The sequence below is a fragment of the Ischnura elegans genome, chromosome 4 (assembly GCF_921293095.1).
Source record: "Ischnura elegans chromosome 4, ioIscEleg1.1, whole genome shotgun sequence".
Classification (NCBI taxonomy): Eukaryota; Metazoa; Arthropoda; class Insecta; order Odonata; family Coenagrionidae; genus Ischnura; species Ischnura elegans.
In genome coordinates, this window is record NC_060249.1 from 91230652 (window position 1) to 91258218 (window position 27567).

General features: G+C 34.6%; 2 protein-coding genes and 1 long non-coding RNA gene across 5 annotated transcripts in view; 1 reads left to right on the top strand and 2 right to left on the bottom strand.

Annotated features, from left to right (window-relative positions):
- Window positions 1-498: 498 nt before the first annotated feature.
- LOC124157764 (proteasome subunit alpha type-5) lies at window positions 499-6127 on the bottom strand. Its single transcript, XM_046532768.1, has 6 exons — window positions 6025-6127; window positions 5850-5918; window positions 5619-5772; window positions 5120-5295; window positions 4374-4538; window positions 499-854 (listed from the first exon to the last, which is right to left on the bottom strand). The coding sequence occupies exons 2-6, from the start codon at window positions 5916-5918 to the stop codon at window positions 687-689; spliced, it is 732 nt and encodes a 243-aa protein (XP_046388724.1). The 5' UTR covers window positions 6025-6127; the 3' UTR covers window positions 499-686.
- A 101-nt stretch (window positions 6128-6228) lies between these two features.
- On the top strand, window positions 6229-25651 carry LOC124157765. Of its 2 annotated transcripts, XR_006864651.1 has the most exons (4): window positions 6229-6382; window positions 8350-8564; window positions 16073-16099; window positions 25225-25651. It is a non-coding gene; the product is annotated as an uncharacterized LOC124157765 (long non-coding RNA). The 2 variants fall into 2 exon arrangements; XR_006864650.1 differs by lacking the exons at window positions 16073-16099; window positions 25225-25651 and adding an exon at window positions 12389-12939.
- LOC124157763 (receptor-type tyrosine-protein phosphatase kappa) overlaps window positions 13616-27567 on the bottom strand; it is a 318693-nt gene continuing 304741 nt past the window's right edge. The window contains exons 8-16 of one of the 2 annotated variants that reach the window (XR_006864649.1): window positions 26317-26466; window positions 24263-24362; window positions 22599-22675; window positions 21953-22084; window positions 19928-20056; window positions 19102-19289; window positions 18137-18272; window positions 16641-17189; window positions 13616-16082 (exon numbers count right to left, since the gene is read on the bottom strand). Coding sequence is in view for 1 of the 2 variants with exons in the window: in XM_046532767.1 (XP_046388723.1) it covers window positions 16058-16082; window positions 17098-17189; window positions 18137-18272; window positions 19102-19289; window positions 19928-20056; window positions 21953-22084; window positions 22599-22675; window positions 24263-24362; window positions 26317-26466 (1029 nt within the window). In the remaining variant the exon portion in view is untranslated. The remainder of the gene's footprint in view (window positions 16083-16640; window positions 17190-18136; window positions 18273-19101; window positions 19290-19927; window positions 20057-21952; window positions 22085-22598; window positions 22676-24262; window positions 24363-26316; window positions 26467-27567) is intronic. The other variant, XM_046532767.1, reaches the window with a different exon arrangement.

Genomic DNA, 27567 nt, shown 5'->3' on the forward strand with positions numbered 1-27567 from the left:
GAATATGGGCAGAAGAAAAATTATTCGTTAAATACACTTTGAACACAGTAATATCTTGACACTGCATACCTCAAAAGCTTTGCTAACGTCAAATTCTCGTTCACTTTAGATGTCAGCAATAGAGGGCAGCACAGGTTTTAACCATCGTTGTATGAATGCATGATAGTTCCAAGGATTGTTGGAAAAATCGTAATCTGAACGAGGCATAACGACTAGTTAGAAGTGAACAATTATGTACCACTGAATACATAAGATGGTAACAATTGGGGAAACCAGAGATAAGTTAAGTCCCATGTAAAATGAAAAATAAGTGTTCAATCAAAATTCAAAAAATTCGTACAAAAACTGAACTTAAGAAATTAGGAAAATATTAAACAACAAAAAATACAAAAATGGAGAAATTTGTTTGCTAAGAGCTATTATAATAGCTTCACCAAAACAAATATAAAATGAAAATACCTTAGCATTCATGACAGAAATTCATTAATGAGCATTTGATTTTAGTGGAGGACATAAGACCACAGCTGCAATTTTTTATTTTTCATTCCATAGAAAATTAAATTACAAGCATGATGGTCGTAATACAAAACAATACAATCGATTGAGAGCAAATTCTATCAGACTTGTCTCAAAGGATTTTTTTGCCAATTCAATAATTTTCCCACAGTGGAAAGGAAAGTTTTATCTTAGGCAAGCTCCTTAATCACCTCCTCTACTTCTTCTTTCGATAACATATGAAAATAATCTTTAGGTGTCACAGTGACCATTTCTACATTTGTTGAATTCAGTTTCTCTTCCATCACCTGTTTTAAAATTGTAAGTGCTGAGTTAAGAGCTTCCTTTAAAGTCATTGTCTGAAAGAAAAAATATTAAAGTTTTAAATGCAATCACATACACAACTTTTTACACTATAATTATGCAGAAAATGCTGATTTGGATTAGTTCACTAAACACCTAAAAATGTATACATACTCAGCTTTTAGTACCCAAATCTTGCATATCATTAACACTTTTAAATTTGTCACTTTATGGGCTTCGGAAGCCTTTTTTAATAGAGATTTATGAAATTTATCACCCTACTCAGTAAAATTAATTTTTTAACTTCTAATATCCAACGCAATTCAAAATTTTGGCAAAGCTATTAAATTTAACATTTTTTCACACTGAACTATCTTTTACTTTCCAAATCTTTCTTTTTCATCCTTTCCTAAGGACAGTGAAAATAAATTATAATTACAATAATTTAAATAATATAAAATAATTTGAAAAAGTCGCATAGAATATAGACCCAAAATTGCAAGGCATTGGCCATTCACAACAGCAATGGTGATTAATATATCACTCTTTAGAACATGCCAATTGTAAACATTTATTTGTAATACCACAACATGTAATACAATAAGACTTAATTTACAATATCATTCAGTATGATAAGCAAACTTTGTAAAAAGAAAGACCTACTGTTATCTCCATAATTGCCTTCCCTTTGATTGGCCATGAAAACTATTCCCCTGATAATAAAACCAATTCCTAATATTGGCTGCATCACAGTTGGGCACATAAAATAGATATTATTTCAAAAAACCATGGGGAAAATACCAGGGTGGCCAAATTTTTAATTCCCTGGTATTTTCCCTGATATTTGTCAAACATTTTCTCTGAAAATAAAAAGCATGGTCATTTTAATATAACTTTAGTGATTAACGGGTAATTTTCCTATAACACTAATACCAACAATAATAGTATTAAGAAATACATTTTATTTACCTATGGTCTGTCATTATTTAGTTGCCAATGCAAGAGCAAAATGAGGTTAAATGGTTATTATTTTCCTTGCATTTTTCTTCATTTTAGACTTTGTACCACTCTTCTTCATTTTAGACTTTGTACCAACTTCTAAATTTACTGACTTTTCACTGAAAACATCAGAACATTTACTGACTTTTCACAGGTACATTTTTAACACTTCACACCAAGTATGTACCTGATTTCCCAAAATAAGGGAATTTCTAAGGCTTTTAACCCTTTCGCCGCTGTGAACGTACATGGTGTACATTCGCAAGGCAGGTTGCTGTGAACATACTTTTACATTCTCCCTGCCATACCTCAGTGCTTTCGCCCCATGAGACAGGTAGGTTTCCGGAAAGGCCACAGCAAAAGGGTTAACACATTTAGACATGTGATGGGTACGGTGATTCTCCACATAAACAGCAATTTGTTATTTAGAGAAATATTACTGATGTAAGCATATGTCATACACAAATAAACATAGTTTCCGCACATCAATTAGTAATTCTTACTGATTGCAACATGGTGATTTATTTGGAGATAATCCCATGTTACAGCATTGCAAATAAAAAGCACACTCAAGATAATGCTTATGTCACATTGTTTGAATACACTGATGAAAATCATGCAGGAGAAATAAAAAGTAGATTGCCACACAATTTGTGGATGCTAGATGTGTTATTGAGATTAGAAATTATATAAAATGGCCTTTATCAGTCATCCTTATAATGTATTCATAATTTTTCTATCCAAATTTAGAGTGACCAGATGAAGTCGTATAAAAAAGAGGATTAACTGCTTCAGACAGAAGGAAAAATTAAAAAACAGGGATTATTCCATGTCAAATCACCCAGAAAATTTTCAAAATGACATTCACCGACTTAGATTTTGATGAAATTTTTGTCACTACCTACAACTACCTATTTAATGACCCATGTAAAATATTTATCACTCACTCTCATAGTTTGCAAGACATAAGGCGTCGGAGTTTGAGATGTTTGCTCAGAAGTGGCGGGATTCATATTCCAGTGTGCAGGGCACAAGGTAAAAATTCACAGCTCAGAAACCACATAATATATTTGAATGAAATTTTGACCCATTATCTATCCAAGTACAGAGCGTCCATAGTAATGTCTTTTATTCCCCTTGCATTGCTTTGTTAGCTAAAATGATGCCAAAAGTCATTAATTAACCGATTTTTTTGAGCTCAAAAAAGTTACTTCATATTTTCAGAATTATTATCAAAAGGCTGAGTAGTTAGCTCATCCACTTATTTTAATTTGGAGGTATATATGCACTCCAATATACTATGAAATAAAAATGGTGGTGTTTTGACTGCATTATGTGTATCCAACAATTTGATCGCTGGGTTTTTCCCTTTAATAGTAAAATCCTCCAAAATCGTAGGCTTGGTAATGGCTGATGCCGGGTTTCGCTAGTAAGTGGGCCCTTTCCACTTCTATAGCGGTGTTTACCCTGTCCCTACCAACCCTATCCCTACCCTAGAGGCATTGATGGACTCCTATCGTGGCGGCGCCTCTTTTTTTGTTCCTTCCCATCCAAACCCCTCCCCGGGAGCACGGGAGTATAAGTCTCTGACTTGGTTCCCGGACCTGGTGTGTTGTATCTTTCAGACGACCCACTTAGGAGTCCTGATCTCTTTGCCACTATGTGCATTTCAGGTTTCACTTTTTCTCTGTTTCTGTGAGGGGGATTTGGGACACCTACTGTGAGATAATAAGTATAAGAGAAACCATATCTAGATGAGGATATATTCGAAATAACGGTCGGTAAATCTAAGACCAAACAAGTAGTTTTAGTGAACATGGCTCAAATTTGTAATTTTTTTAAGAACAATACTTGGCTTGCGGCAGCTGAGGGGGGAAAGAGCCCAAATGGCTCAGACACTGTGAAATTATGCTCTTTTCCTGGAATTTACCCACTTTTCAAGTGTTTAGTTTATGGAAAAAAAGGTATCGAAATTCATTCGACTTTTACAGTGTATTATAGTATAAATGAAAATAATAATGTAAATAAGATTATGTAAATAATGCACTTCAATCATAAAACAGTGACAGGTAAGGTCATTTCTGCCAGGAGGTAAAGTTGAAAAGAAACCTCGAATTGCCATTAGCCTACTCTTTACAAAAGTCACAGAGGAAACCGTAGCTTGACAACAGATCTGTCCATCCAGTGTGTCCACAGTGAACTACACTTAAATGCCCTCAACATAAATATATATATGTGCAATAAACCTGGGATAAAGTGATCTTTGAATTATCTCCACCATATCTGGAGTTTGAATTTGGACCCCCTGATTGAGTATCATACTATCTGGCCACCACAAGAAACTGTTCCTCTTTTGTTACTGGGCACAATTTAAAATTTGAAGAACTTTTGACTTTTTCAACTGCCTCTCTCACATTAGTAACAGATAATATAAAGCTAACCTAGTTAATACTGTTGCTTCTTTGTTGAATGTTTACCCTGGTTGGATAATCTGTTAATAGATTATTTCTTAAGTAAACAGTATTTACAAATAGACCTTTAGACTAAAAATATTTTGAAGCAGTTAAAATATTCACCTTGTGATAAACTTCCTGCAGTGTTTGCTGAGCACCTTCTGATCCCGAACCAATAGCCTTTGCATCAAATTGAACAAAGGTTCCAGATGGATCCATGTGAAATAACTGAGGGCCCTTCTCATCATCCACGCCAGCAAATAAGATGGCAACTCCAAATGGTCGACTCTGCCAAGTAAGAATCAGTCACTTTTACAAGAGAAAAGCATAATAAATAATACAATAATAGCCAAATTCAAAACAACCATCCATATTTATCAAAGTGATATTTAGGACCAGTGGTGTCAATTATGGAAATGAGAAGTAGAGGGACTGTGAGTAAAAGCAAAATCTACAAAAACATCCTTCTATGACCATGGGTTGCACATTATTTCCAATGGGAATGAAAAGAGAAAATGGCGTATATTTTATTCCATGGCAGTAAAAATCATAGCCAATCTATTTCAGCTACCAATACACCTTGTTTACCTCATTGAAGGAACTCTAATAGTTAATTTTGATCAAACATTAAGTAATGGACCATATTTCGGTTTAAGCAACTATTTATAGCAGAGTACAGATCCACAAACAGTTAAGTAATGAGGAGCAAGTCAATATTGGTTGCCAACTTAAAATACAAGAAGTGAAGGTTGCGATGCAATGGAGAAAAATTAACACATTAAGTAGAGAACCATGGAGGTTGTGCCATGGGCAGTAAAAGTTAAGGCCAGCAATAAGTGCATATTCACAATACTAAGCCACTAATTTACCATCGCACTTCCATCGTCGTCAGAATCGCCGAATTGGATAGCCAAATTCGAAACAGCCTGGGCAACTGACTCCACAGTCATCTTTTCATTATAAACAAACCAATGGTTCTGACACTCCACTCTCGCTCGATCCACCATTGTTCGCGAGTCAGCCATTAGCCCACTCACAGCACATCCTAAGAACAATGGTAAATAAAAATATACAAGCGTGTCGGCACAAAAACTTTAAAAAATATGTAAATTTCAATAGTATAGGCGTCACAATACACATGGTAAGCCCTGCTATAACTTAAGACAAGATACAATGCTTCAAAAAAGTTAACCTCCACCTTCAGACCTATCTTCCACCAATATGCATATTAAATACATATTTCTAATAAACATTAGTTTTGTAATTTTAACGTCTAAACCAAGCTAGAATAAACTTAAACAGGAAATAGTGAAAGAAGCAAAAATCCAATGAATCCGGCAACAACAGTTATTATGTAAAATTACTGACCTATATGCTTATCTACTTCTACAATCTTCTCTATTGTAGTAGGTTCCATAAGAGTGGATGTAATTCTCTTCTCTACCGCTAGAACTACTCCTTCTGGGGTGCATATTCCAATGGCAGTTGATCCCAACTTGATCGCCTCGATAGCATACTCAACCTATTAAATTAAGGAATCAATTTTTTAAATAAGCCTCCAGTAACAGATCTAATAAGAGTGCTTAGCATCCCATTTACCTGGAATAACCTTCCTTCTGGCGAAAAGGTATTAACTCCTCTGTCATACTCCGACCGAGTTAGAAACATCTGAAAATAATTCGAAAATACACTGTCAACATACAATTACAGATAGAAATAATCACATAATCGGCTATCATCAGAAAAATATAATAGGAATCAAAACTTAATTCACCTTAAATGCTAAAAACAACAGTAGAAATCCACAGCACAACAACTCTGAGTATTCAACAAATTCCGGCTAGTCACTTCGCCTTTCAGATAGCCGGAAGTAGCAAAAATGCCAAGTAAATATCGTACGATATGTTGATATTTGTAGAACAAACTCGCCCTTCAACTCAATGAAATTACTTTTGAAATACATCTTTAAGTAAATAAAGTTTAATTTAGTTGATACGAAGAATACATACCCCTAGAAAATATGACAGATTGCCAATTTCGACTTAAGTGGTAGCAAAACAAATGCAATCGCCATCCCGATGCCCGGAGAGAACCAGTGAAAGTGGGAAGTTTGAAGTTTGTTATGAAGTTAGGTAAGAAAAGCGTTATGTATATTTTATCGGAATTTTAATGGAAGCGTTATTAATAAATGAAGTACATAGTTGCAGTGACGTTGCTTAATGAGTTATATTTTTCATCATTTGTTTAACGAATCTGGGAGTTCTTCCTTAGGACAGAATTATTTTCCCTTCTGACCAGCGGTGGGGTATAAACGTTATTTAAGCCACAAGGCCAGGGTTAACCCAAAAGTTTTACCAATTGACAACAAAGAGCTATGTGAAAACTAAACCGAGAAAGGAGTTAGATGTGACCCCCAATCCCGATGTATGTTGATAATGTCAATGTTTAGAGCGTCTATCTTTCTTCTCGCAATCATCAGCTGAAATATCGATGGGCCGTAACCTCTGCAGGGGTCTCACATGATCTTTCATTTTACAGTTCATGTACTTGAAGGTTTAAAGGAAATTGGAGGTGCAGAAAGATCCCTGGGCTTCTTGAGGCTGTCTAGGGCCTTAGACTCTGGGATCCCCTGTGAAGGGTATTTGGGGTAATGATCGCACTTCAATAACTGATACAGAAATAATGATGACTATGATGAAGAAAGGGAACACTATGTTTTTTCTTGAAAAATAAGTGCTTGAGAATCCAGAAATTTTGAGCAGACTTTGAAATTCGTGGAAACTGTTATGTGACTCATGATTGTAGTCATGTATACGTTATCAGATATGTAAAGCTTATAAGTATCTCTGGTTTTTCAAGGTTCATACAAGTCGGTTAAGTCATAGAAATGTGAGGAATAAGGTCGTGGTCAAGGAAAAACTCCAAAGACATAGTAAATAGATGAAATAGTGGTTTAACACACCCGGTGTTGCTTCATTCGAGTGATGAGATGGGTGTTTTGTTACCCTCCTCGCTGAATGAGGGGCAGCACCAACTTGGTGTTTCTTGACTTAATTTCTGCAACTACATGCTACCAATGCTTGACTTAATTTTGCAATATACTTTGCTACATTTATCCATAAAATCCGAATGTATGACTACTTTGCCAGGGAGATAAAGTCAGGGAAATTTTTATAACTTTGGATTGGAAATCAAGGAAAAGCAAGGTTAAATGAAGTTGGAAAGTTAATATGATCATATTAACTTTCCAACTTCACTTCACTTCAATGGATAAATTGGGTTCGAACCCAATTCATCCATTATTCCTCCCTAATTACAATTAAAGGATCAAATTCCAGTTAATGGTATTTTGATATTTTTGGAAAACCAATATTTATATCTTCAATTTTATTATTACGCCTGGTTAATGTCAGAGACTTTTCATGCTTTTTCCATTATTATTTCGCTTTCATCCTGTTATTTTGATTTTGAATGCAATTATATTATGGGAGGACTAAATATACAGCTATATACCTAGCTATCTAAAAATCATTATTCAGTTGAAATCTTGCTGCTCCCCTGTGAAAGATATTCACTTACTTCCATCTTGGCTATTAGTTTCAGCACCGTGGGGAAAAAGAATGACATGTGAATCTTTATTTTATGTTGCTTGAAATAAAGATTCTCATAGATCTGCGATGACAGCAACAAGTGCAGTTTATTACTGGCCTACAATACAGTAATGCTGACTACAGACATTGCAGCTGCCCCTTTTTATTAATAAGGCTGGAAAACTTATCAGGCAATTGCAGCAAATAAATATTTGTAATCAAAATTAATTTAGAATATATTGCACGGTAGGTATTAAAACTACCGGAAAAATAAAGCAGTTGTCATTGCACGACAGAAATTATTATTTTTAATGCTCTAGAATACTATACATGTAGATAACAGAAATATAATTTCATAAATATTTAATTTTGAATTGTTTAATTGAAATACTTAAGTAACTTTTAATATATATTAAGTAATTAAACTATTATATACAAAATGCAAGTAATATACATAGGTTATCAGTCCTATAATTAATACAGATTTCTGTTTATTAAATATTCCATAGAAGTAGACCACAGAGGAGTTTCCTTGATCAGGTTGGTTGAAGAGTGGATCTGAGTTCACTTAATGCCTAATGTGATGACCTTGGAGTGGAGTCAATAGAACCTGGGCCTGGGCAAACCCCCTCAGAGACGTAATTTCAGTGTTCTGATGAGAACTCACTGAAGTGAGGGAAAGAAACATGAGCCAGCGGCTTTTGGTGTGTCTAAAACATAGCAGGTGGGTGAAATCAAGGTATCGGGGAAATGCCTTCCTCTGGGCTTGGGTGTTGGGTTGGGCAAGCCGTGGCGGATACAGATGGGGGGCGTGCACCCCTCCCTTGCGGGTCCGGCCGTATTGCCAAACATTGCAGAACCACAATTGTGACTTTTTTATATCATAAGATGGCATTGTCTTATATATGTGCATTATTACTTTGATTAAAATTTTATTTTACTCTGCCTGCGACTTGATAATTTTTTAACACGATAAAAGTAAAGGCAACTCAATATATCTTTTGCGCCCCCCCCCCCCCTTGAGTATTTTCTGTATCCGCCACTGTGGGCGAGGTACAGTTTTGAAGGAGGAGGAATTCCTTGGGGTGTCAGAACCTTAACACTTTGAGTGCCGGCTGCTAATTTTTAAGCCCTACTGAAAAATCCAGCCATTTTTTGCTAAATTCGTACATTTTTTAAAACATTAGCATCAAAAATATATTTATATTGATGTGTATTTCAGAAAAATGGACTTTGCTCTTCTTTATGAAATTCATTGCTAATTTTTATAAATATATTATTTAACAATGAAAACCTACTGTTTTTGAAAAATAAAAAAAGTTGCAACATATGATGTACTGCCATGGCATGCATAGTAATTTTTTATTACGCTCAATTTGAACTATTTAAAGCATGGAAATCATAAAAAAAAGCATTGTTCCAAGCGAAGCATTATAAATCCTGGATGAAAAAAAGGGTCACTGCACCCTCAATGAACGATTCTTTCCGCAAAAGAATTTTCACACAAAGTGGCCTTAGATAAGGATGCCGGTAGCTACAGAGGACTTTTCATCCTCAAGACATATAGTGAACTCTTTTTCCATCGAGCAGTTGATTCTTGAAAAAAACAGAACCAATAAGCAGTAAACTGGAAAAGTACCATGGGCGATATATTACGGCTTCACGCATACAAAGCTAATTAAATAGAAAGATGCAATATTACGTCCATGGCAATCTTCAGATAGGTTAACAGGACGTAATATTACATCCATGGCATGCAAAGTGTTAACCTCTGTGCCATGCTTTGAGATAACCTTCAAAGCCTGAGGATTTGAAGGTGGTGTTAACTTGTTGATTTTCTGTTGACTCATGACTGGGCGTGGAATAAGTAACCAGTTAGTCTTAACTGTGAAACACTATATTCAATACTTAATTCACAGACGTGCCAGGGTTACGTCCGCCAACCTAGAATACCTACATAATGCCAACTGACATGGCATCCTGGAAGAGGGCACCACGGTATTGTAACAAATGATGATCAAAAGCACAATGGTCAACAACAAAATAAGCATAAATAACATCTGCATACATATCATCATGACTACTGTGTCACAGTGTTGAAGCATATTCATGATTTGTCTGGGCAATTTGTCAATTTGAAATCACTGTTTCATTATAAAAGCACCCACCCATGCTTTGGACTAAGCACTTGACACATTTGCTTGCCTTGCCTGAGTATATCCAGAATTGATTGGTGATCTCGAATTATATTCCTGACAGAAACACTCCAGATTTTTAACACCAAAGTTAAAATTGTCATAGCCTCCCTCTCAGTCTGTGCATAGTTCTTCTGTCTCCCCCTGAGCACCCTCAAGGTATGAGCAACAAAATGCTCTAACTTATCAGTACCAAATTGTGACAGAACAGCCTCAATGCCATGTGGTGAGGTATTAAAGGGGTAATTTGGGATTGAAACATGTTGATAGTTCCCCGAAGATATTATTCACTTGATGTAGAAGATGCATTCCTTCTCCCTCTCTGTCCGCCTCCGGTAACTTTTTCACATAACAATTCATAGAGGGGCCTAAACATGGTGGCTTTGTTAGAAAAGAACCTGTTATAATTATTCACTTAGCCAAGGTAAGCCTGCTACTCTGATACCTTTGTTGGGAGCATTCAGAAGCAGTGGCACTGCGAGGGGGGTAATCCTTCAGAAAGCCGTAAAACTCACCATTTTGAACCATATATCTGAAAAAAATTCTGGGGATGGGCCCCCGCACCTCCCATTTACCCTGGCGGGTATTCCACACCCTCAGACCCCCCAGTCTCAGTTGTGCCTAAAACCCCCCCTACCCTTAATTCCTAGCTGTGACCCTGTTCAGAAGAGTGTTAACTTAATCAGTGAATGGGTGGATGCCATTGCCATGGCCTGATACTATTGCAGCAAATGTCAGTTCATCCATGTATACATTTCATTTTGCAATGCCTCCAGAACTTTTAAACAAAGTTCTACGATTATTTTTAGGGGTTTCAGCATAAGGGCATTATATCATAGACCAACAAATACTTTCAAGGGAATGAAATCTTTCAATGTACCTAGCATACTTCTAGTTATTTACGATTTATGATATTGACATATTTTAGATCCATAATGCCCAAATCCACACTCCTCATTCGCGTCTGCTCTCCACGAGCATTCTGAAAACATGAGAATGAAACCTTTCGAATTTTTTTCAAGAATATTTTCCAGAAAAATTCTCATAAAACTACTTGAATTTTACAATTTTATGTTTGAAATGGCTAAATTATATTTATAAAGCAATTTCACTTAGATAAATATAAATTCATATTACGCACTAAATAAGAAAGAGAAGAGAATCATCTTTTATTACACTACGAGGGCTTTTTTTCATAGGAGTTCAATCGGATATGTCACCAAATTTCACCGCAAATGTACACTTAGAATGTGGCTAACATAGTAACATATATCTTTATATGTAAATCATAACAAAATCGCTCCTATAAATTTGCTAGTAAGGTTTAAAAATAACAATTAAACATCTAACCTTAGCGTCTCCAAAATTTGTTCTAGGTGATGATGAACTCCGTTAATATAAACGCTAGAATTCCGTTTAAAATTTGGAACCAATCAGCAGAACATCCAGAATGTAATTCCTGGCATTGATTTTCAATAAATGCAACATATACGTTTTTAGCTATTCTAACTAATTAACAAATAAGTGACCATGAGCACCTTCCTTGAGTGGGACATTAAGTGCTGGAATGGGCCGGGGTAATCCCCACATGGACAATAAGAAAGGGTCGGACCTCTCGCACCTAGGGACCCGAATGGCGCTTAGGACCCACTTGGCATGCTTGACCGCAAAGTCATGAAAACCCGGCCTTCGTACTTCAGTGTCGAAAAATTCAAGCCGTGAAAGCACGGCCTACGTAGGGAAAAGGTTAAAATAGTTAGAGGTTCAGAAACAGCCTAAATTGAAGGTTCATGTTCTCTCAATAATTTTAACCTCTTTATATTCATTGTTTTTTCATAATATAATTAGATAAGTTTGTTTATTTCCAAGAAATCATGCAAATTTTGGCCACGTTTACCTCAGTTGATGGTAGTTTTTATTTCACATTTCTCTTTTTAATGTAATGGTGAGAGCATGTGTTAGCTTGAAAAGGGGATATGTGACAGGAGAGATAGTTCCGCTAAAATCTAGCTCCAATTTAGAACACAAGAATGATGATTAACTAAAAAAAGTGTTCCTGCTGAATCAAATAGAGAAAAAAATATGCATGAGGCAACATTTTTCCGTGGACTTAGTTGCATACTTACCCATGAGGTTAAATATTTTTCAATCTGTAGATTGTAAGATTATCTATTGAGACCCAAGCTGCAGGAAGGAATGATCCAAAAATAGGTAATTTTTTCTAATCCCTTTTGTTGAACTTCGTATACATGGATTAAATTGATGTGTTTCTCTCCCTATTAAGTGAGGCCCTATTAAATGAGGAAATATATGTTTGCTTATTTTTATGCATGCTTGCATTGGTTTTTTGTAGGGTGACCAGAAAAAGAGGACAGCACTCTATGAAAAAGGAGGCTAAAGGGAGAAAAAGTGGGGCACTTGAAAAATAACGACAATTTCATAGTTAAGAACAATAAAAATTTATTAGCACTATGATTTTGGTGTTTTCTGTGAATCTAATTTTTTCAAGAAATTTTTGTGTTATTAAAAAACTTTTTATAAATTTTTACTGAGGCAATGCTTAATTTGTTTCTCTCAGTAGTCCACTGAGGTGGAATTAGGTAAAATACCCTTTCTGCATTTGTATTGTGGCATGGGCATACCCAGGGGGGGGGGGCAGGGGGTGCAACTGCCCCCTCCTTTAGAGGCGAAAATAAATTTAGTTCAAAACAAAAGTTATAAACAAATTTTCCTTTCGAAGAAAAATAATATTAGTACAAGACACTGGACTAAAATAAAAATCCTTATTTTTTCATGCATATATGTAATTGTACAACTAATTAATTGCTGTTAAAATTTCCATAAAATTTTGGTTTCATTAACCTTTTCTGCTCAAAAGTTACAACTTGAATGACCACAGCTAGTTTTGCCCCACATAGTTTTGATTTTGGGTACGCCCATGAATTGTGCCCTGATATTCTGAAATAAAATTTCTATATAAAGTTCTGAATGGCTGTTAACAGATTTATTATACATATTTATAATCCTGATTCTCAAAAAGGAGGACATTTTCCATTTCCTAAAAAATCTGCCCTGACACCAGACGAACATCTAAAAAGGAGGACATGTCTGGATTAATCCAGACGTCTGGTCACCCTATTTTTATGCTCAAAATACATTTTTTTACCCTAAACAGGAAGGTAGGGGTTTGACTTCATCTTATTATTGCTAACTAGGGAGGGTGAGAGGTTAAAAATGTTAAAAAAAAGTGCGCAGTACTTGAATGCTTCTGGATTACTTAACTACACTTAAACAAAAAGATCAGTGGATCACCTTATTTTTTGTATTTTGATACATAAATGACTGCAGTATGGACGAATTTTCAAAAGGATAATTTTGATAAATACTAACTATGATACTATGATTGTTTTTTCTATTAGTTTTAACCTATTATACAGTGAAATAGCTGACAAAGTTATTCAGCACCTCCTGCATTTGTCTATTCATGAATTAAAGGCTGATTGGCTAAATATCCACAGCATTAAAAAAAATCCAATCATGGTCCCAATGAATGGAAAGTTAGGTAAGGAAATAAATGACAAAGGCTTAAAGTATTTTATTCCAAATACTTTTAAAAATATTTAACTATGCCATTTTTTCATATAATTCGAAAATACAGTGAACATGATCAATGATGGGGTGCAACTATACATTAAAACATCATGTATTGGATAATGAGGTTTTTCCATGTGATTTTTTAAGAATATTTCTTAATATTCAGGCAAGTTAACTTCAGTTCTAAATGTAATAGAGAAACTTTTTCAGTGATTCATTTTGTGCAAAGTAATGGTCTATTTGCACTGGAACCAACTTATCTCTCTTACACAGTTATGGATGAAACTAAATATTTACATGCAAAATAAAAGAAACACTATAATGAATGAACACATTTGATTCCATGTAGGTTTAACCTAGTATTTTTTCCTGAACACAAGATACTTGATGCGCATAAATAAGGCATGCAATTTATTTCTGACCTACACAATTATTTAACGTTTAACTAGGAATGGTGGACCATGATTTTCATTGGTCCAGATACGCATACTTACGTATGTATGCTGAAGAAAATATATTAATCTAATGACTAATGATCTAATTGTTACCACTCTAATGTATGATGAATAAATCACAGATATTCGTAATCTTTCTTAAAAGTCTGTCTTATGATGAAGCAGGCGTAGACCTGCTATAAAACATTTGGTTCATCAACATAAAAAAATTCACGACAATCTTTGGTACATCAATTTTGGACATTTGTGGCAACATCACATATTATTTTTAAATCGATAATGCATAAGTCATAAGACAATGATGAATACGGTAAACTCAAGTTACTTTTCTCTGTACGTATAACCATGATTTGTTACCCGTATAGCATACATTTTTTAAAAAATAATCTACCAAACACACTTGATAAAAAAACAAGTAGTATAGAATGTAGGGTATTTCAACAAACAGCATTGCAAAAGCAACAAATGAAACAACAACTTCGATTGAATATCATATATACCACTGGTGAAGTATTTTTTGAGGCTTGTTCAAATTAGGGTGAATGATTATCTTGTTTCCAGGTAAAATGTTTCAAAGATTTGAAAAAGTTAAAATTTTCATAGTAAAAAGTTGATAACTGTGCCTAAGGCCCTTGCTGGTACAGAGTAATATGGTCTCAAAGATATCAAGGTTTTATAAAATAAAAATTATCCTCTCCTCTGTTCTTCAATTAGAACATGAGGTGAGCATATGAGCAATTGACTGTTCCAACTGTGGAATGGGAGGCACAGCCTAAAGACTGTTGAATGATTTATTAGAAAATTTACATGAATTAGGTATTCAAGCCTTCCTAATTTAGTAAATTAGTGTCTCCACCAAATTTTACCAAATATCTACTACAGCTTTGACCAAATTTAAATACATACTTGCTAAAATGATTGCATAATACATATAACTTTCCCAATGGTAATTTCAACCTTATGTACCTGCAAAAATGTATTTTGAATGATTATGAGCTATGAAAAGACGTATAAATAAATTGACATTAATTCTGTAAAATTTTATGTATGTAGTCTAAAAATGTAAAAAGTGCTTCGGGTTTTCTTCTCATATCTATGAAAAAAGCTGAAAAATCTTGTCATAAGTGTAAAGTGATGGCATCATAAATATGAAGCCCAAAAAGAACTTAATTTATAAGTTCACTCATCAACTTTCCATCAAAGTAAACGAAAGCCTTTCAAAATGTGCACCGGGAAGAATAATCATGTTCAAACTATGGGTACATTTTTTCAGTACCTAATATTTTTTTCATTTATGCCACTGAAAACACTGTTCCTAATAGTCAGAAGCATATCAGCAAACATTATATAAAATAAATTTCCTCAACATTTCATTCATTTCTATTTCCATGGAGTAAGATTGAAGTCTATCAGATTCACCCCAATCAAGCAGAGCTTAGAGCTCTGAAAAATCATTTGAATTAGGAACAGTAGATCTCATATTCTCGAGGAGACAATCTTGAAATCTCACCATTAGGTACTTCTTCGTAGAGTTTTTTTTTTTCTTTTTGTTATCCTTCATGGATGATGGCCACTTGTAACACTAAATTGCAACCATTTATGTCTGTATTGTGGACTGGATTATGATGACACCCTCAAAAGTTGGCACTGATTTTTTTATTGTACGATAACTGGGAACTGAGATCCAAATGTGTGTAGCAGTATTGGTGCAGTCAAGGGTCCTTGAGGCTTGGGTGCCTGCCCATGAAAAAAATCACTCCCTCCCATCACTTCCTTGTGAGAACACCTAAAGGAAGAGCACTATTCAGTCACTTGGCCCCTCTTCCCATGCTAGACTCAAAGGTAGTGCCTACCAAAAACACATTCAATTCTTTTTGCAAAAATAGACTTCCATGTCCATTCCACAATATAACAGGCTGAAAATAATAACCTCTTTCCTGAGTATTTTCTCTAATCATACATTCAATATTCTATCATTTCCTCCACAGGCACCATGATCTGGAAAAATAACAAAAGTAAGTACAAGCAAATTATTAAGGAAACGATGTAACACTTTGAATATCTTTGAATCTTAAAATAAACCATTCTTACTAGCAGTATTTACTGACTCTTTCGTCATCATGAATTTCCCGTAAGATATGATAATTCAACTAAGTTTGCATAGTCACATCAAATCAAACTCATAATCAATTGCCCATGAAAAACTGCACACAATAGCAAATAATTAATCTAATCTCTCTACCAAATAAATGAATGTCATTCAAAACTACACTGATAAAATAAAGCAACCAAAATCCTCACACAATGCAATGATATGTAATATTTACTCAGGTATTACAAAGAGATGGATAGATTTTCTTTGCATCAATTTAAAATCTCAAGCAACTGTTAATTTAAACTGGAGTTGCAGTTATCAGATGCAATGAATTGCCAGCGACAGCCTCATGTCATAGCATTTATAAGTTTTTCAATTTGCGTTTGATTTTTGCAAGAGAGAGGGAGAGGAAATAGAAATTTGTAGCCTTAAAAAAAAAATAAAGCGTGGGCTTCACTCACCACAGCCCATCTTGCTGCAGGTAGATTCAATTTCTGCACAAATGGCATCAAAATGCGCAGCAATGATTGGCACACTGAAGATGAGCGAAGAGAGGGTGGAGAGCGCTCAATTTTTGGCAGCATTACTAATCAGCTTCGAGTCAAGCAGGGAGCACTTTGATTTTCAACTCAACTGTCATCCGGTCTTTTTAGATGATTAGATTAGTTGCTCAAAAATGTCATACGCTTTTTTTAGGCAAATAAAGCAGCGGCATCACTAACATTCCTGCACACTCTTTTTCTCTCTTAGCACATTGCACATTGTTTCTCCTTCAAATCATCCCAAAACAAGCATTCTGAAATCAATCACTCAAACCAGAAGCCAGACACTCTTTGCCTCCACCAAAAACCCTCAGGAAAATAAACCACAGCCCTTTCATTTCTTCTTCTTGCAAAAATTCCACTCAAAGGGCCTTACTTCTTTTCTTTGCCTTCCTTGAGTGCAAGGTCTTTGTTGAGGTAGTGCAGGACATAGTGGAGGGCTAGATCATAGCAGTATTTATATTCTGTCTGTTAAATATAAAAAAAACATTGGCATGTTAAATGCAAACATAAACATAGTCACAAATATCTTAAAGACTAAGTAATCTTCAATACTCTGACTACACCTAAACAGCTGCATAGTGGTGCCCTTGGACCATATATGATTTGGCTCTAAAGATACCCGCAAGTTAGCCAACAAAATATGCCTTGAAAATGTGTAATCCATCCAGTGATCTTTAGATACATTTGAGTTGGTTGATACATAGAGAAACCCAAAAAACAGCTGGGTAAGCCACTATTAAATTAGTAATTCTTGATTGAGTAAGCGTAAAAGTGAATCCAACTATGTACTTAGTAAAGAAAGGTGCAGTAGCACTTGCAATAGGAGGGTGAAATCAAAGATGTATTGCACTCATTACCATATACGTAAGTGAATGGAATATAGGGCTCATAGGGCACTCTGTTCTATTAATGACAAAGAGACCTATCTAGAAGGCTCCTGAAAGCAATCATGAAACCTCAATTCAAATTGGTTAAATATTGATAATCAATATACTATCATACTATTGATAATATTATTTCTTCTTCATGATTTACATAATCTTCTCTTAAATCTAAATTATTTTTGAGACTTCGACTTTAAACAGTACCAAATTACCTATAAATATTACTTGAAATATCCACCTAAGACAAGGAATGTACCCCCATTACAACTAGCTATGCATATGGTTCTCCAACTTATTATGCATTTAAGTAAATAGGCATGCAATTCTTGCAGTTGACCTGCTAAGGGATGCTAAAAGCTAGGTAAAATAAAATCAATTCTTAATTTTTACTTAAAATTACCATAACATGAATGAATTAAGTTGAGAATAAACATCTCATAATAGGTGACAGAAAAAATTGAACATACTTTGCTAAACTTTCCAAAAAATCATTTGTTAAATAGACTTATGTTTTTAATATTTGCTTACCATATTTTCTATTAGTTGGGGCCTATGCCGACGCACAGTTTTCACAGCCTGAAAGATGTCAACTTCTCCATGTTGAACAACTTGTTCTATGCAGGCATTAGCTGCACAATACACTCCACATCTACTCCGACCATCTCTGCAAATGAGAAAGAGTAATAATTGTTATAAGTACAATCATTTTGCAGGTACTGCTTTAGTCATACTACTCTCACTCACAGTGAAAATAATAATAATTTATTTCGTGTGTGGATGGAATAAAATGCTAAAATAGACGAAGGGGAGATAATAGATAAAGAATTTTAAATGAAAAATAAGCAGGTTGGCAGCATGAAAGGAGAAGAAAAGAATCCATAATATGCAAAGTTTTTATGATTATAGATTATGTAGAATGTAATTTCATGAAAGGCCTCTAGTAAGAGCAATATTATTCCCCAATACCAGGCTCATGCTGACATACTTGTCAGAACTTTTCGCCTACTACCAGCAACCGTGATAGCAACAAGTTATGTGGGTTGCGTAGTTTCAGGAAATAACATGGGAAATAGATTTTTAACCTATTTTTAATCACAGGTGCAAAAATATTATTTAGTTCAGTATTTAATTAGCATTAAGCATAATATTTAACTAGAATTTTTTAAATCTGATCCAACATATCCTGACTAAAAACAGTAAAATTATTTTTAAAGGTACTTCAACTAAGTTTTTCCCCGTGATTTATTTGTTATTAATTTTTAAACTTACTCATTTTTCCACTCATGAAGGCCTATTGATATAAAATTTGTAAAATAATCATATCGTTGAATGTAGGATCCCACATTCTGCCAAAGGTAAAGTTAATGATAATTAAAACGATTTTTCTGAAACTGTAAAAACATTTCTGAAATCTATAGGTGTCACCTTGAAGATGTTTTCCTTAAAATAAAACTTTTGCAGAGTAATAATGTGGATACTATGGAAATACTTACGGAGAGACTACCACAACAGGTCCATAATCGGTCCTTTGCCTCCACCGTTCCACCATGTTCATCAGTTCAACTAATGAGTTTGTGGATGAAGGTACTTTGTGTCCCAGAGGCCAGCACATAAGCTGGAAGAGCTGCACTATCCTTGGAGGTGCCTTAACACCTGCCATAAGCTCTGTCAGTGAAACAATCTATTGCGATAAAGCAAGTGGAAATAAGAGTAGTTGTTAATGTTCAGTCAGACTAATTATTTTATGATAAAATAATGTGAAGTAAAAATTCACACATTCTGAGTAAAGAAAATTCCTGACTTGCTGAGATGCCTACTTTAGCCATGGAAAGATTGAACTAGCCAGTGGCCTCTGCTGTAAGGTTGCAATTCCAACATTTGTTGTTTTATTACTCATTTTTTCTGACTTTAATTATTTTTGACATGGTATGTTTGAATATAGTCACTTACATTGAGCAAAAGTTCACCCTTGAAAATAATACATTGGCATTGACACATTTTGTGCCATAAAGTTTTTTAATACATTCACAGTAAGGTGATTTTTTTCTTATCTAAACAACTATTATGCTGCCCCTTTGATTTTTAGCTGAAGTGAATGCGTTGAAAAGTGGCACTTGCTACAGACTGTTTCAATATGGGAAGGAATCAGGTTGTGTTGGATTATAACCTGCATTAAAATGTATGCCGAATGTGAAATATATGGAACAGAACGGGAAATACTATGAGCTAATGTGGAAAGTTAAAGTACATATTTCATTCGAGAGCTATGCGAGATTGAAAATAAAATGTGGTTATGTTTGATATGCATGATGACTATACCTTCTTGTTGATGCGAAATATCCATGATCTAATGTTAGGGTAATGATTATGCGACACATGGTCTATCGTAAATACAGGTCCATACTTCTTTGAATGACGTCCTTCTGGCCAAAATGGTGGGTACGGTTGCTGTAAGGAAAGTAAGATAATGTTATTAATTCATTGATGCTAAACCGCGTATTTTTGGATGAAAGTAGTTAGCCTAGGCAATTTTTATTTCTATGTTTCTCGTTAATATCTGCACTTTTTTATCCTTAGACAACATTTTTTTAAAATATAGCGCACACAGTAAAAGAACATTGCTGGAACATATGCTGGCCATCCTCAGCTCAAAAGGCTCATAGGAATCATTGGCCAACTGTTGCATTTTGAATGATTGGAAACCTCAAAACAAGCACCATCTGTTCGAAAATATGTATCCTACAAGAAAAGATAGTCAAATTCCCTATTTTTGCCGCAACATAAAGAATTGTGGGAACAAGTGGAACAATCTTTGATAAATTACAAGCGGATTGCATGTGTGTTGAAGATTTTCCTTTCAGAGAGTATTCTGGAGGGGTGGTTGAATAGTTGTAGAAGCATAGCATTTACCATATCACATGGTATGTACTGAGTTTACTTTCATAAAATAATGTGATGCTTGATATCTTACTTTTGAGTTGCAATTTTTCACGTTATATGTAGCTGGAAATATTTGTGTCTATTTCATACTATGTACTAATTTTGCTTAGGTATCAGGTACATTCTGCAACAAGCTGGGAAAGCAATGAACTGCAGATGGTTGTGAAATAATTTATATCTGTTGTATCCTCTAATAATCATGCTTGTAACGTCTGAAGTCAATATTTAAGCAATTTACATGACAATTACAAAATAGAAAATTGGGAATGTACTTATTTCTTTCTATTGGAACTGTGCATGAATTGAATTCATTAAAAAATAAACTGCCCCTGGCCTTGATCCCAAGCATGCACACTTAAAGTTCTGCCAGCAGAACCAGCTCGCAAACATTTTAGCCTGTCAACATTTGAACCCTCAGGGAACGTTCCGATACTTAGATCCATTTGTTTGGACCTTAGGTTTGCGGAGCACTCCACAAAAATTTGTGTGCTGGATGGGAGTGTTCCTCTTTTGACCATAACTGATGGGTGAATTGGGTATTCTAAAGGTAGGTTTGGATAGCACTGTATGAATCAGGGGGAAAATTTTCAATTAATTCTTTTAGAATCAAATTTTGGAATAGACTTTTTCTTTGAATTTATTCATCAGTTTGATATAAATGCAGTTTGATAATAATGCAAAAAATATTCTGTGATAGCTAATATTAATAAGGCTGCAAGAACATTTATAGTACTTGAAAACTTTTCATGTGTGGGAAGCCTTGCAAGGGGATGGATTGAGGAATTAAGGTTACTGACTCAGCTATAACTGTGATTAATATTTAGTTTCAATCGAATTAGAAATTTATAGAATGAATCAATGCCTATCGTTGAAAAAAGTAAAGGAAAATGATCCTGTACACCAAAATATTTGCAGAAATTGATCTCCTTTTACTAATGATTATTATCTGTAAAGTGCATTAATCTTGCTTTACTCTTTCGTTATAGCACATTGAAAATTATTTACTTTACTTTACCACATAATCAATTTTTGTTACATTTTTATGGTTGTAATAAAATAATGTGAAGTAAAAATTCACATATTCTTTGTAAAGAAATTTCCTGAATTGCTCAGATGCCAACTTTAGCCATAGAAAGTTACTCTATTTAGTATGAAAAGCCTTTTTTTCAAAAGTATTTATACATACTTATATTTTCTCATCCATGAGCTTGACCTTTACTCGGTGCTATAATAGTAAATAATGGAAAATACTGGTAATCACTCGAGTAATAAGGATAGTGATTGAAATCAATGAAATGGCATGACACCAAAGTAAATCCCCACCAGTTGGAGACATGGATACAGGATATCATTGCCATGCTATTTGCATTCAATTTGTAAAGCAGTAATTTGACTGATACTCACTGAGCTGTGAGGGGGGTTGCATAGTACCACAACTGCACTGCACTCGTAATCATACACCAACGACCAAAACTCTCCAGATGTGTTTTTCAATGGCCACTCTGTGACAATATACTCCCTTGGTTTTGTGTAGCCCTACAAGAGGAAATTATTATCACATAGTTAATTTATTTTCTTCTTATCTTGACCTTGTTTAATTCAATCTCCTTTATACTCCGAGAACTATTTTACCATGAATTATTATTACAAAAATATTTCTAGAATCCGCATTTTTCTCAGGATCCTAATTCATATGTGTGCTATTATACATATATGATTTCAAATAAATGAAGTGGTGAGAGAGAAATATATAGAAATTAATGTAATAAATTAACATTGAAAATGACGAAGTGGAAAATGGTAAAAATTGTAAATCAGAGGATAAAAATGTGGCCTGATAATATGCTTTCAGTCAGGGAAGACATTAGATTTTCTTGCATGCAGATGAGAATATTTCATGTTAAGGATAAGATTTAACTACATTAGGTTATTATATTACTGGAAATATGACCTATTTGTGTATGAAATATGACCCAAATGAATCAGGATTCTCTCCCCAGTGATTGGGTACAATTTAACTTTAAATATGGGGTTAGGTTTACATACTCACATCAACAAAAACTGCATTGATGTAGTCTGTGAAATTATTACCCTGGAATGAGGTAAGGTATGGTCTAAAGTTGTCAGCTGAAACGAAACATGGTAGGAAGTAATGAGCAATAATCTCTAAGCATCACATACTGCAAGTATAAGCAATTCTGTGAAAACAAGAGTACATATGATTGTTTGTAAGACCAATGAAATTTGCAAATTTTTTTGCTTAGTAATAATGCTAATTGAAAGAGAGACTGAAAATATTTCACCTGATTATTCCACCGAAAATGCTTCAATAGATTTCTTTTTTATACATGCATTTTAATTTTATGGAATTCCAAGTACGTATGCTTAATAAATAAGAAGGCATCCATTAATTACGTGAGGCATTTAGGGGGGAGGGAGTCAAGCTGAATTTCATCCAATCTTGCAGGGGGGGGGAAGAGGTTTCCTGGCAAGTTTCACGTAATTTTTTTTCCACAATAAACAGTGTAAAAGAGGGAGAAAACTGGGTTGAATTCGTATTGCAATCTTAATAAATTTAAATTATACAAATTAAAAGAAATGAATCAAATGCAATGAAGCATAGGTTAACATATTTACATTGACAATATACATTTTGAATAATCTCACGTGAGAAAAGAAGAGGGGGAGGGAATCGATCCAAATCTCACAATATCTCATTACCCTCTGGGGTGGTCCCTAATGGGGTGTCCGAAAAATCGCCATAATCACCTCTTATAATTAATGGATGACCCCCAATGTATTATATGAATTTTATCTTTGAAGCAGAATACATTTTCCAATAGGCACCTACTCAGTTTTACATCTATCCACCTTAAATTTGAAAAAGTTTTCTTTATCTTCATCACAAGGACTAAATTATAATAATTTTGATGTGCATACCCCATAATTCACAGTGTCCGGCGATATCTGGTGGAAATGTTTTATATCCATGAGAATAAAATAAAATGGTAACCTTCCACGCAATTTTATTTACTAAAGTACCGATACAAATAGTGTCATTATCAAGGTCGCAACCGGGTCGGTACTTTAGTAAATAAAATTGTGTGGAAGGGTACCATTTTATTTTATTCTCATGCATACCCCATGTTCACTGTAAAATAAAAAATAAAATCCTACGGAAGAGGTATGACTGTTCATTGGAGCATTACACATGTATTGAAGTCTCCCATACACCCCTCAGCTGCCTAATTTCCTCAATGGTAAGGTTATTTCATCGCATATGAGTCACAGTTTATGTGAATTATTCTAGTTACCCCACTTTTAGAGGCACAAAATGGCTTCCAGAATTACTTTCTATAATTAGAGAAAAAAATCCTTATAAGCAGCATGTAATGCTCAAGTTATTCCTAACTAAGTCCCTAAAATAAATGCATTTTACCACAAGTGATCTTTAGCCATCTTCAAATGCAGCCAAAAGTGAGTGGAAGAGGTAACATCCCCCTGAAGGCAACTTGTCAGGAGTGTATCAGAGAAAACCATTATTATCTGAAAAATTGAGTTCCTTTGAATAGGCAAAATGCACCCTGACAACGTAAAGTGAAACGTGAATGAAAGATGTGCATCACCTTCACTTCAAAAAGTAGTCTCTTAATTATTTACCATGGCTATTCCGCTACAGAAGAAGAAAATATGTATGTTTTACTAAGCACTCACGAGGCACAATGAGGACATCCCGATTCTTCTCTCTATTGTCCCCTCTGTGGCCTCCAGCGCAATCTCCTATTGTGAATCTTGGAGTTTGCTTGCAGATTTGCTATTGAAAGAATGAGAAACATAATTTTTAATTTTGCCCTCGTCTACATATATTTAACACATGGACTACTAAGAAAATGTATGCATTGGTACAGTTCTCAGCTTGCCACCACAGGCTGGCTGAGGATGTTAATCAGTGCTTTGAGTGCCATAATGAATGTTTTATTTTTTATTGTAGTGTAAATGATAATCAAAACCAAAAGATAACATTAGTACATACATATTTTTCATAACATTTTAGAACCATGGGCAAGAAAGAGCATTTGCATATTTTGCATTTCTCATGGGTCATTTATTATCAAAAAAACTGCAGTCGAAGTGTTATTTGAATTAGTTTCTTGACGTATAGAGGAATGAATTTCATCAATGATTCTTCGTACATGCATCATAGGAGTCTCGATTGAAATAGTTTGAATCCATCATTTTGCCAATAAGCAAAAGTATAAGGATAGCAATCAGAGAGCTAATTCTTACCCACACATATCATTTGGTATATCTTAATGTATCTTTAATTACATTTTGCTCCAATGCCTTTTTAAAAATTGGTTTCATCGAAAAGCTTGGCTCTGACACAGTTGCTGATATAGGAACCACTCAGGATTTTGGGTTAGAGTATCCCCAGCCATTTATATAGCCTACTTGGGAATGTCAGGGTTTAAATTTAAGTAGGTATGTTTAGCAGTGTTTAGACTGTTGATATGAATGCACAAAAAAGATTTCGTATGTCCTACATAACAGATTATTGAGGCTTAAAACTAAAAGGTAAGGGGCTAGCCACTGACCTACAATTACCATTACCCATCAATTCAATGACTACCATATATTTTGATTATTTATCATTTTTGCTCCCATTCATTGACGAGTTCAAGTGTTTGAACTCTAGCCCCATATGGTGGAGGTATTGAAGGAGGTGACTCAACAGCCGAGGTCATTGGTGCCATGAAGGAAGGGCAAGGGAAGGAACAGTAGAGAGAAGTCTTACCCCATTTGCATGGGCTTCACCATGATTGATTAAGTACACTCCAGAGAGCAGAGGATTTGGACAAGTCTTCCGTAAGTACAATCTCAATATACCACTTCCTTGTGCACTACTGCAACTATTTGCTATAGTTCTATGTACTTACTTATACTCGGGAGAACACTTTGAGCAAATAATGATATACATATGAGTAAATTAACTGATTCATCCAATACATAATTAACGGGAAATAGAAAAATTATACAGATTCACTGTTATTGTACTTGCAATTAGATTGCAATATGTAATTTGAAGTTATGGAGAGAAAAGAGCAAAAGGATTTTCTTTGCAATAACAATGGAATTAAGAGAATAATACTGTTATTGATTATAATTTGATACACTTATCAAAATATGAAACAATATGTGTTCTGTTTGGAAAGACTAAGTATAGAAATGTAGTTGTTTACAGCAAAAAATGCTAAGATGGCAGTTTAGAACTATGGAAGGTATATTTCACTTAGGAAAAATGACCAACTATAGTCAAGGTAATGTACATACAATGCTGAAGGCTCTGTCCATTAGGTATTTTTTTGATGGTAATGATCCTTCATGAAGTAGTTCATAAAAAGTATTGAATGTATTGTATTGTGAATGAAAAGTATTGAAAAGTATTCTCAAAATAATTAATTTTTAATTGTAATAATGATGATCAAAAATGATAAAAATGCCATGAACAACAGAAGTGATTCAACTTACAATGTAAGGCTAGTTACCTTTTGGGAGAAGTAACTACTCATCAATGATGGTTTGATTCTTCTATTGTTAATATAGGTAACACCACAAGCAAAATTAAAAGCTATATAATGCAACTAAAAAAATCTATATTTTGGAAGCCCCGGGCCCATGGGATTCCAATAGTAAGTAATGACTTAAGAATAAAAAATTATAAGGTCCGAACACATCTCGTGCATGCTCCTCGGTTTAAACAGGCTTACCTGATATTCTCTCTGGTATTCATTTATTTTCGTAGTTGCATTCTTCACAGATTTCTGCTTGAGGCGAACAGACAATTCAGAGACAGGAAACCAGGAGTTACCACACACCACACTTTCCTCTAGAGTATCATAGACAAACTTGTACTGGTCCTATTGAATAAAGGGAAGGATAAAGGTAAATATGGACCAAGGTTTTTGCAAAAGGATTGACAAGAAATTGATATTTAATGAAATAAATTCATTACTAAATTTTAAATGATAAGATGCATATGTTAATACTATCATTATCATGAAGAAATTGAATAATAGGTTTGTGCATTCATCTATTCAAATGGAGGGGGTTTGGGAAAAGAAACAAAATCATTTTTAAGAGGATCAATTACTCAAATGAAAGCCTTGCCAAATGAAGAAATGACAATTTACTGACAATAATTCAGTCAATTTGAATTTAGTAGAGAAACCTAGTGGTCTCTTTCTCATATAAAATAACCCTCTTAAGCATTGACAAGTTGATATTAGTACATAAAGAAACTTATGGTAGCAGTTGCATGTGACACTGTGACTACCAAAAATATGTCGAATATAAGGTATGAACATTTCTTAACCAATAAGCCAAATTTGGCTGCCTTCCATTTTCAAACCCAGTGGTGAGCCCGAGAAAAGCTCATAAATATGTTTACCAAATTTTTGCAGCCATTTCAAGACACATTATTAAGTCTGCCATTGAAGAGCCTTGTTAAAGCATAGACTAAATTTACCTTCTGCTTATTTTTATGTCTTCCGCAACGTAAATATTCACTCAATCTGTTGTCACAAGTATAAAATTTCTATGTGATTGACATGAAATGCAGTAAAGCTCAGAAATTCTTCCCCTTGGATCTGATCCCCATAGAGTTATGGGCTCTCCTTAACACAATGAAGATAGTGTCCTCAAATAATCAAGCCCATTTCAGGATGAGCTCGAGCAAATGTACCACTTGCAGTTTAACAGGCAACATTCATCAAGGATAAGACGGTATATAGTAGAAATATTTGGATAGGGTCGAGAGGTTACTCCAGATTTTCCTCTGGAATGGGGACAGATTATACAAAAATTGGTACTCATTGGTTGAACAATGAACCAATTAAGTTTTGAATACATTGCTATTCACCAAGCCAAAGTGTCAAGTTTCCTTCGTGCCTTCGTTCCTCCGTATGTATCGGTTGAGAACCCCTCTGTAGCTCAGAGCGGAACGGTTATGATGCAGGACC